The sequence below is a fragment of the Plodia interpunctella genome, chromosome 27 (genome assembly GCF_027563975.2).
Source record: "Plodia interpunctella isolate USDA-ARS_2022_Savannah chromosome 27, ilPloInte3.2, whole genome shotgun sequence".
Lineage (NCBI taxonomy): Eukaryota > Metazoa > Arthropoda > Insecta > Lepidoptera > Pyralidae > Plodia > Plodia interpunctella.
In genome coordinates, this window is record NC_071320.1 from 1,417,402 (window position 1) to 1,429,022 (window position 11,621).

General features: G+C 36.5%; 1 protein-coding gene and 2 long non-coding RNA genes across 3 annotated transcripts; 2 read left to right on the forward strand and 1 right to left on the reverse strand.

Annotated features, from left to right (window-relative positions):
• Nucleotides 1-4,005: 4,005 nt before the first annotated feature.
• LOC128681557 (uncharacterized) lies at nt 4,006-4,989 on the reverse strand. The gene is made up of 2 exons (XM_053765554.1): nt 4,869-4,989; nt 4,006-4,557 (listed from the first exon to the last, which is right to left on the reverse strand). Exons 1-2 carry the CDS (start codon nt 4,908-4,910, stop codon nt 4,099-4,101), a joined length of 501 nt encoding a protein of 166 aa, XP_053621529.1. The 5' UTR covers nt 4,911-4,989; the 3' UTR covers nt 4,006-4,098.
• Nucleotides 4,990-5,940: 951 nt separating this feature from the next.
• On the forward strand, nt 5,941-8,989 carry LOC128681558 (uncharacterized). Its single transcript, XR_008406025.1, has 2 exons — nt 5,941-6,126; nt 8,677-8,989. It is a non-coding gene; the product is annotated as an uncharacterized LOC128681558 (long non-coding RNA).
• A 941-nt stretch (nt 8,990-9,930) lies between these two features.
• LOC128681490 (uncharacterized) lies at nt 9,931-10,739 on the forward strand. The gene is made up of 2 exons (XR_010370262.1): nt 9,931-10,198; nt 10,333-10,739. It is a non-coding gene; the product is annotated as an uncharacterized LOC128681490 (long non-coding RNA).
• The last annotated feature ends 882 nt before the right edge of the window (nt 10,740-11,621 follow it).

Below are 11,621 nucleotides of genomic sequence, written 5' to 3' on the forward strand. Positions count from 1 at the left end.
ATTCAAAAAGTTCCATCTCAGCAGAACATCTGAATTATGTATGATTTATAGCTTTTGCTCGCGGCTTCGCCCGCGTTGATTTGTACGTCCGTTCATAACTGTTATAATTAATGGGGTTCTAACACCCCTCCATATATAACTCCAACTTGTATATATGGAGGACAGTGGGTTCTAAGCAACGTATCGCTATGAAACCTACGCCTATACCAGAATTTAAGTTCAATCATCCGCAATACAACTATTAAAACCGCATCAAATTCTCAAAAATACTCAAGAATTTTCATTGATTTTATTTTACATTGCCGACGCGTTATTTAAAATATAACCTATTTTGAATTTTCCAAGTCAACACAATTACATCAGCAACAGCCGGCATAACCGCGGATAAGAAGAAAAAGCAACGACTGGTCACTTCATCATGCTCATACCTAAAATCAACGCTATAGACCCAATTATCAACCCCGCTATTATTGTTATGAGCTTCTTTCTTGCCGCTTCGGCTATGGCCGCTTCTGCTGCCGCTGCCTCCGCCGCTGCCGCTTCAGCCGCTGCTCGTTCTAACGCTGCTTTCTTGGACGCTATTGCCGCTGCCTCTTTTTCTGCCAACAATCTCTTCAGTTTCGCCACTGGTTCTTCCGGTTCTTCGTCGCTCGTCTCGGGTTCTGGGCGTATCGTTCCACGTCTCGTCTTCGGCTTGCTAGTATCTGACGTAGCTTTCGTAAGCGGCTGTGCTTCATTATGTTGTGTGTGTATTGTGCCACGTCTCGACTGTGCTTTTTCGTGCTCTGAGTGTATTGTGCCACGCCTTGATTGTGATTTTTCGTGCTCTGTGTGTATCGTCCCACGCCGCGGCTGTTCTTCATTATGCTCTGTGTGTATCGTGTCACGTCTCGACTGTACTTTTGTTTCTGATATTGTCTTTGTAGGCTCTGCATGTATGGTTTCCCGTCTCAATTTTGCATGGCCCGCTTCTGCCATTATGTCTATATCCTTAAATTTGTCGCTGTCAGCGTTTGAAGAATACACCCATACCTTCACCTAGGTGAAATACTAGTATTTGATCGGGCAGTTAGGATTGCACAGACATTCAAATATTTTATGTTCGGGCGTCGCCATCGGCTTAAACAATGACAGGAGTTTTATTGTTCAGTGGTAAATAAATAAGTACTATTTTTAGAAATATGTGTCGTTATAACCTACATTTTTGTGTTTATAAATATTGACGTAACCTCATTTTTTTTGTTTATTCCCTCGTTTCATTGAGGAGGCAAAGGGTTCTAGCCCATTGGTTGACACATATGAAAAAGTAGCTAATTTACTTTATAATTATAGAATTACGTCGTTCATCTAAACTATATTTTTGCCAACGTTTACATTTTTGTAATGTTGCTGTTTGTTATTCCCATGAAATAGCTGTGGTAAATACGTACGGAGTACGTACCTAGTAAGTGCATGGTTATTCCTAATAAATAAAAGATAACGTCAAGTTTGAGAACACTCCAAAACATATTATATATTCTAATGATTTTTTTAGGAATAATTGTTGTCAGCAGCTCCGCCCGCGATTGCCTTTGTTTTTCAAAATTGGCCTAGTCCTTAGCCATGAAAGCGTACAAAAAGATATACAGTATACTTTCGCATTTAAAGTAAGTAGCATTTGGTATTAAAGTATATTTATATCTATGGTATATGGATTTCGAAGAGGTGTGTGTCTTTTTTAACCTTGAAATTGGCAATATCATCGTTTGTATACACGATGGATGGATTCATGGAATTAAAAAGTGACATGAAGTGGCTATTTTTTCATAGTGTGACAAAGATAATACAATGTAGACGTAAGAACAATTAGGTTATAAATAGGTACATTTATTTACAAATCTAAATTATGCCATAATGAAATAAAAATGTATAAATTTATTTAAAAAATATATTATTCTTAAATCCTAAATAACATAAGACATCACACGGATATTCTCATAATCTTTTACGCTGATGGCAACGTCCAACCATAAAGTTTTAATTATGTGTGCAATTCAATCGGTAGTTAGACCGATATCATGCTAGGAGGTAAGGGGATCTTCTTCAAATATAAACAATAACAACGAGACGGGTACGGCGTATACAATGGCGGAAGCAGGGAGGCCCACTTCGATGCAGAGCACTCTAAATATGGAGAAAGATTTAGCTGAAGAAATACCACAAGGAAGGCCGCCAACGAGACGGGAGACGTATCAGACAGAGGAGGAATTAGCAGAGGCTGCGGCGAAGATAATCGCAGAAGCGGAGAGGTTGAGATTCAAGACGCGAATAACAAATAAGGAGTACGCACCGGCGGGGGTCAAGAAAATATCAGAAATAAGCAGGCCTCATTCCAGACGGGAGACGATACAGTCAGAGCAGGATTTAGCAGAGGTAGTGGCGAAAGCAGCTTCTGAATTGAGTGTTAAAGAATCGAGACGGAAGACATTGCAGACTGACCAAGATTCAGAGGTGGCAGCAATGTTAAGATCAGGAATAAGTACGACTCAGTCGAGAAACGAGACTTTACAGAGTCAGCATGATCCAGCAGACGCGATAGCGATGCCAAGAACAGGAACGAATGTGACACAGTCGAGGCAGGAGACAATGAACCCTGGGCAAGATCTGGGGGCAGCTACGCCAATATCAGGTATGATTGGAACACAGGAGAAACGGCAGACATGTCATACAGAGCCCAACTTATTAGAGTCTGTGGAAAAAGCGACATCGGCAGAAGTGGGAACACAGCTATCGCTACAGACAGTATCAGCACAAACGACGGAAGTATTGGCGACAGCAGGAATAGGTATGGTAGAAGTGGCAGTGGCGTTGGCAACAGTCACGCTGGGAGTTTTGGCATTGCTTTTCGGGCTAAGGAGGTCATGACACGTTATCCATAGTTGTATGCGCCTAGCGCTGGATGCTGTGGGGTAATAAAAGCTGGCTGTAAGCCGGGAAAATTAAAAATAGTTTTAAAAAAAGTACGTCTCGAATTTTATATGATCGTGTTCCCGTCTACGTTCTCGGTTTGTCACCCCAAAGCCTGGTAGCCAGAGATAGATAGTCTTTAGATGATTGCTTCCTGTCCCTATCCCGGAAAGATTCCATATGGTAGGATTCTACCAGAGATAACCTGTTTAAAAAAAAAGCTTGGAACATTTTAGATTTTTCGACTATTATTCAGAAACTAATATCATCATCGTCGCTAGTCATCAGCAAATCAAATACTGTACTTATTAAAAAAAATCTTCAATCATCTCTTCATCAAGTCTTATACATAAGTATAAGACTTGTTTCAGTGTTGTAGATAGATCTATTGATACGAAATCAGTCAGCCTGTCCAAGAACGCATCCAGTAGAATCTCGTAGGTGTCGTCTTCAAGATTGTTTATTTCGTTGAATAGATGGCAAATTTTTATTGATCGTAATCGTAATTTACCTAACACCAGTGAAAAAAACACTATGATAATTACAATGCTTTCAAAGATATAACAAAACAAAAACACACTTTTGCACTCATCCAAACGCTCCATACTAAATGACACAAAAAGGTAACGTCACGTTAGCTAAAAAAGCTATCTTTGTGCGGCAGCTAACTTAAATGTTGTATTTATGATAATGACTTAAAAATATATCTATACTATTATTATAAAGAGATAAGCGTTTGTGAGTTTGTATTGTATGTTTGAGGCGGGTAATCTCCGAAACTACCGAACCGAATAAGGCCATATTATCTCAAAATTCCCACGGGACCGAAGCCCCGGGCAACATTTAAAGGCCAAAATTTGTGAGTGTGTTTGTTACTTATTCACGATCAAATGGCCGACCAATTTTTATAAAATTTGCTGGTTGGTTTTTTTATTAAGATTAAATAGACGCGAAGTACGACATTTTGTCTAAATGTCAGCGGAGCGTCGGTTAAAATCAACGTCAAATTTATTTGCGGAACTCACCCTGTGGTAGTCTACAAAAATTAAACCGTCCGTATGAGTTTGAATCAATGATTTATTTATCAGACAATGTACAGATATATGTATAGTGTCACATAAAACTATGGTAGTAAAATCATAGATAAAAAAATTAAATACTCGGCGGAGGTATGGGTATCTTCTTCAAATACTGACAACCGCAGTTACATGGGGACGATGGAGGCAATGGCAAAAATGGGTTTGCCAATGCGGAGACGGGAGACGCTACAGGCAGAAATGGATTTAGCAAAGGCGTAGGTAGAAGTGGGGACGGCAGAAGTGGGGACGTCAGAAGTGGGGACGGCAGAAGTGGGGACGGCAGAAGTGGGGACGGCAGAAGTGGGGACGGCAGAAGTGGGGACGGCAGAAGTGGGGACGGCAGAAGTTGGGACGGCAGAAGTGGGGACGGCAAAAGAGGAGATTGTAACGCTAATTCTGGCACTGGCAACACTGTCGCTGGGATGTATGGCTTTGTTATTGGCGCTAATGGCAATGGTGGTATGATAAGTTGCTCACAGGGACTTGCGGTGACTGGATTTAGTGTTTGGAGCGGCAGGAGCTGACCGTTGACCTGGAAAATTTTAAAATATTTAATTCTGAGTTATTTATTTGTATAATATAAGGCACGCTTACAATTTTTCCATTATATAATATTATAGTATGTAGGTATGTTGTAATTTAATGCGATACATAAACACCAGTTAGCAGTGAGCACAACATTTTCTAACAAGATACAGTAATTCAATTACCGGTTTCTTCCTTAATGAAATCTGGAAAACTCTTAGATGGGAGAGGGAGATCGAAACGATAGCTGAAGGCAAAGAGATATGGAAAGGACCTTAGATGTTATATGAAAAGAAAATGGTGAATACATGTACTTACAATTGCCAACGCGGCCACAAATAAAAAAGTTACTTTGACCATTGTTATTACCGTAACTATTCAGTTGTTATGGCTCCAACATCGAAAGCAACCTATATTAACTCAATTATCTGTATTTCCACCGTTTTACACATGTAATTTTGTAATAGTTACACACATTTCGATTACGTTATAAATACTTACTGACATACTTTTGTAATTGATGGTATGAACAAATCTTTTCTTTTTTAACATGTTCCGTCCCACGGCTGGGCAAAGGTCTATCCAAGTCTTTCCAAGCCGCTCAATTCGACGCCAAATCCTTTTTAAAGCTTCGTGGATTTCAACGCTTCCTTGGTCTGCCTTCCTCTTTCCACACCTAGGTGTCTAGTGTGTGGCTAAAATGGCCCAACGTTCTATCTGCGTGCGGCAAACAATGACATTCAGTGTTGCCACACATGTTCCGCCCAGTTCCACTTTAGCGTTGCAGAGTTAAATCCCACTTCAACGATTTTTGTATCGGATAAACGGAGTTTCGGATTTTGTCCAGTCTTTGTGACACCTAGTGTGACAACTACGCTTCATTTCTATTTGTGTAATTTTGAGCAAGCAAAAGTCCAAGACTTTTGCTTTTCTGAGTGATGTCCAAGGACCATCAAATCCAATGATTTCCATTCAAATAATAAATCGACTGGCAGAAATGTCTTTCTTCCGCCTTTGTTATCTAGTTTTTGTCTATGTCTGTCTATGTTCTCAAAAATTCATTGGTTTCTGATTTTCAATGTCTATTATCATCAAAATTGGTCCATTCGATATGCCGTTAGGCTGATTTCATCAGAACGTCTAATGCCGTTCCTGGGTACACCAACAGGGTATGCTTATCATAATAATGCATTGTCATCCAAACTATAATCGTGTGTACAAAATTTCAGCTCAATCGGTTGAAGAGTCTTCTACAAAATTGTGTTTCAAGACGTAGTGATATCACTACGTTGCAATACATATAAATCGTAAGCATAGATATATAATTACTAAAGAAGTAGGTACATTTCTGTACTTACATTCTTCACTCACAATTGCCCTAATGACATAATTACGACATATTGATAATATTGTTAATAAATATATGTAAGTCTACACATACAATCACAACTTACAAAATCACGTGAACATACATAAAAAAATATTTGAACTAGAAACACAGTACCTCCTACATTTTTAGAAGTGGTTGAAAATGAGGATTCACTTTATAGTTATTGTAAATATTTTACTATTACGGGTAAGTTTTAAATGTTCTGATTTAATCTCTCTCCCTAACCTTGCGTGTTCCCGGTTGCATACTGGACTGCGACAACCCAAAGCCGATGCGTACAAATATCAAGATGCATTTTGAAGATTATGTGACGTCGCTTTCCATCTCACCTAATTTTATTGTGAATTTACGACCAGTCGCCTGTCCGATGTCAACTTTCTCATGAGTGCTTCTATCAATTATATACATTTTATCCCTTAGTCGTCTCGTACGACATCCACCGGGCGTGAACCACACTCCTCATATTCTGGCGAAATCATCGGGTCTTATTTAAATGATATGGGTTAATTAAGATTAGAGTTTTCTATTACACATGATTTTGGTGGCCACCGTTTTCTGTTTAGTGTATTGTGACTACGTTGTGTAATGGAAAATTATAATACTTAGCAATAAATTCTTTTATTTAGTGTAGAATAATTTGGAAAGAATATTTTCTTAGTTTTCGCTAATAAACAAAAGCAACTGGTAAAAATGTGATGGCGGCGCTAGTGTTCAATTTTATATATCACCTTAAATACAATAAAAAGTACTTTGCTAGTCCAGAGTATAATCTATCCGGCAACCCAATTTCATCGAAATCTATTAAGTATATTTTGCCTGATCGAATTGGGGTGAAGAGTTTACGCGTTGGCATCCGATGCTGGGCGTACGTCATGTCATGCTTATAATGCATAGTTGTGGAAACTGAAGCGGCGTGTAAAAGTGTGTTTCTCAGGAGCGTTTCGACCGCTGCGGTCGCGCTGTCAACACAATTTTTACAATTTTAACAAAGACAATATTACAAGACAATATTAAGTAATGTAAATTTTATGAATGATTGATTTTGGAAATGATTCCTTGCTCAAGAAAATTAAATAAATATATTTATGTTAAAATATGTTAGGACAAATCACACAGATTGAGCTGGCCCCAAAGTAAGTTCAAGACTTGTGTTATGGGATACTAACTCAACGAAACTATATTTTACAACAAATACATTAATAGATAAACATCCAAGACCTGGGCCAATCAGAAAAAGATCATTTTCCATCATGATCTGACAGGGGATCGAACCCGGGACCTCTTGGTTCAGAGGCAAACACTTTACCACTGCGCCACCGAGGTCGTCATTCAATCGACGTCAATTGACGGATTCGTCATCACTTGACGGATCGTAATGACAGCGCGACACACAAAAGCACGTGAAAATTAACAGACAAACACACAGGTTCAACAATTATTTCATTTAATTAGTTTTTGTTAAGTCTTGGCACTTCTATTATTAAGTAATTTTGTTTATTTTCGTTTCGTAAGCACTCCTTTTGTAAAACTAAACCTGATTCTGCAGAATCAGGTTTAGTCAAACCAAAATATGGTTTCGCGGAACTTACTCTACTGTATGCTTGTATTGTGTATGTAATGATACAAATACAAGTAATAATATATCTCAATAATTGCTTACATAACATATTGCATGTACAATTGATTGTCAAGGTCGATAAAATACTGAGTTGTGCACTTCATAGCACGTTGCACTTTGCAGCACATGATAAATGATACAATTTTTAACCCTCTACGTATAAAGAGGGGTGTTATAAGTTTGACCGCTAAATGTGTCTGTCTGTCGGTGTACCTACGCAGCACCGCAGCTCATCAACGGGTGAACCGATTTGAATGAGGTTTTTTTTTTTTATTTGATTACTAATTTTTATGTCAGCCGTTCAAAAGTAGTAGCGAAATAAGTTTTTTTAATTTGTCTCATAAATATTTTTTAACATAACAAATTATGTGAAATCTTACCAATATGGATACCATAAGAATATATGAAATACTAGCTTCGCCCCGGGGCTTCGGTCCGGTGGGAATTTCATGATAAAAAGTACCCTATGTATTATTACCCGTGTACCAAATTTCACAACAATCCGTCCAGTAGATATTGCGTGAATGAGTAACACACAGCCATCCTCTCAAACTTTCGCATTTATAATATTAGTCGTTAGTATTATATATATATTTATATTTCTTTTATCCATGAGTAGGATGAATATCTCCATTTCTTATTGTAGTATCATATATCATCCAAAAAGTATAATATATAAAGATATATGAATATTTGCTACTTTTTGTTACAGTATTTCGAATTTGTCTACGAGTATGTCCGCGACGTTTCATGATTTTACAACCGGCGGCAGCCTGTCTGACGTTAAGCCTCCTTAGAAATGATATAGTTGCCTATCAGTTGTGATGGCTTTGTGTCTCAAATTCGCATCTGGCATAGTGAAATCTTAAAAAATTTAAGGTTTATTTTTCGCTCTCACTGGTCTTCGCGGCGTCATAGCTCCGAATGCAGCCAGGAAAACGCGAAGATGAGCGAGTGTGTACACGACTAATTGCCACTAGATGTCGGTAGGTAGTCGTAAAAGTCATGTCAGAGGCCTTTAGGCGACTTCAATTAAATGTTAGAAATAACACACTCGAAAAGAAGTTTGTATCTGTGTATACGTTACGTGAAACATTTCTATATATATTTTGTTACAGCAAGCAATGTCGCAATCGCCTATACTGGAATACTACACACAAAACATAAAATGCTATTTTGGCTCTCCTTCATTGACAAGTATACCACAATCTCGACCAAAAATGCCAATATTACCACCATTGGTTGCATCTCCACGACTGTCAAGTCCATTTTTGTCCCGGACGAATGTTCCCAGTCCAAGGAAATCAGTATCGTTGAGTCCGTGCCCATATTTAGATCCGTTCCTAACAGGACGAACTATTGTTTTTAGCAAACCTATTCCGCCACCGTTCATTTGAGCTTAAAATTGCGTAATAAACTGTTTTAATTATATGTGTGACATTTTATTTCACTAGTTTTATCAATTGATTCGACATTTATACATATTTATACATATTTATACATATTTATACATATTTATACATATTTATACATATTTATACATATTTATACATATTTATACATATTTATACATATTTATACATATTTATACATATTTATACATATTTATACATATTTATACATATTTATACATATTTATACATATTTATACATATTTATACATATTTATACATATTTATACATATTTATACATATTTATACATATTTATACATATTTATACATATTTATACATATTTATACATATTTATACATATTTATACATATTTATACATATTTATACATATTTATGCATATTTATACATATATTTAAGTACCATAACATTTCTTTTATAGGTACTTACACAGGCATCTTATATAACGTGTTAACCCCCGAGCAAAAAGAGGGGTGTTATAATTATAAGCTTAACGTGTCTGTCTGCGTATCTGTGTATCTGTCTGTGTCATCGTAGCTCCCAAACAGATGAACCGATTTTCGTTTTTTTTTTTTTGTGTCATAGATAAATTTATCCCGAGTGTTCTTAGCCATGTTTCATGAAAATCGGTGCAGCCGTAGTTGTAGCCAAATGAATGTTGAAAGTCGGTGGTTTTTTTTAATTTGTCTAACAAATAAATTTGTTTTGTTATATTGATTAGCTATTGTCGCTTATATGAAGAAAAGTAGCGTGTTTGTGAATAGTGTGTTTGGTCATTATATATATTCTAATAATATATATAATGACCTAAAATATATATATTAAATTACTTCTAAAAATATATATATATATTATATTAAAAATGTGCGTAGAAACCAAGTTACCATGTAAAGTCTAATTGTAAATTATACCTTTTACTTATGTCACAATTTACATGATAAGCTTGCTATACAATCATGATTGCAATTATATTACGAAAAATTATCTTGATTTTACTTAATTTTAGATTCTGTATGATAAAAAAAAATATATAAATTAAACTGCCACTAACAAATCATTTAAATATTTGATGTTGACAGTTTGTTTAGTTATTGTTTATTTTATTCAGAAATACAGAATAAATTACTTAAGTACATCGTAGTTAATCGATTAAAAATACATTGTACAAATAAATTTAAAATGTTGAATTTATTTAGCATTCTTATTCTACAGATCATTTTATCTACTGTAAGTATTTCTTTCCAATAACTCAAGTACTTATTTATTTCATAATTAACGATTAATTAAATCTATAGTGAATCTCTTAAAAAAAATATGTTAAATATATGATTTGTGTAAAAAATATGATTCTCTGTTTTCAGATCATCAATGGCCAAGTGATTCAACCAAAAATGATACAACTACAAAAGCAATCTTTACAACAATCACCACAAAAAAACCAAGTTAATATCAACTTGTCACAGTTCTCCCATGCACCAATATCGTCCGAGAAAATCGGCTCAATAGTAGCTGCTTTACAGAAAAGCCGAAATCAATCAAACATGGCGGCGAAACGTCATAAGAATCACTATTTGGCCGACATGTTGAGGGAATCAGCCATTCGAAGCCTAATGGCGGCACAAGAGGCCAATAGGGACGACAAATTCAAAAATGGAATCACTATTTCGAAAACTACAACTCGTGTGATCGGCTGAAATTATTTAAATTAGGAACACCATTTTTTATTTATTTAAATTATTACACGCTTTAATAAATATATCGAACATAAGCTTGAATTTTGATTTAATTTTTTTCTTCTAGAAAGACTCTGATAAAAATAATAAGTACTCATTACCAAATATAATAATTATTCATCTACGTTAAGAATCTACTAATAATAGATGGGGCGCGGGGCTTCGCTTCCGTGCGAATTTTGAGATAAAATATTGTCTATAGTAATCTTGGATAAGGTACCTTTCTAATGGTGAAAGAATTTTAGAAATCGGTTCGGTAGTTTCGGAGCTTACCCGCCTCAAACTTACAAACTCACAAACGCTTCATAATAATAGTACCTAGTATATTATATAGATGTGGCGTCCCTCTGCATTCTCTACTAAATTGTTTAAATTACCACTTGAGACCCACGCATGTCGATTTGACGTTTAGTTCTCTGTACATCAGTTTTTTTTTGCTTGGAGTATAGTTATGTATTGTCGTTTTACAAATAAATGTTAAATCTAATTTTAGAAACGGATTATGGCCAACCTCCCGAAGCCTTGGATGTTGGCGGCCGACCTCGCTTCAAGGTTGTCCTTCATGATGTCCTTCTGAACAAGGACAGACCTTGATGGAAGGCCGTTAAGGCCGTGGCCTTGAAACAGGACACGTTGCTTCCCGATTTCCTGACATGCGCAGTGGGGTTTTTACGGGAACCGCTGCTGTTGTAGACAGAAAGTTACTGCTTCGATTAATAAAGACTACTAGTTATAGCACTAGCTGCGCCCCGGGGCTTCGTTCCCGTGGGAATTTCGGGATGAAAAGTACGCTATGTGTTATTCCTGGTTATATTATACCCATGTATCAAATTTCACAACATTCGGTCCAGTAGATTTTGCGTGAAAGAGTAACAAACATACATACACACATAAATCCTCACAAACTTTAGGATTGA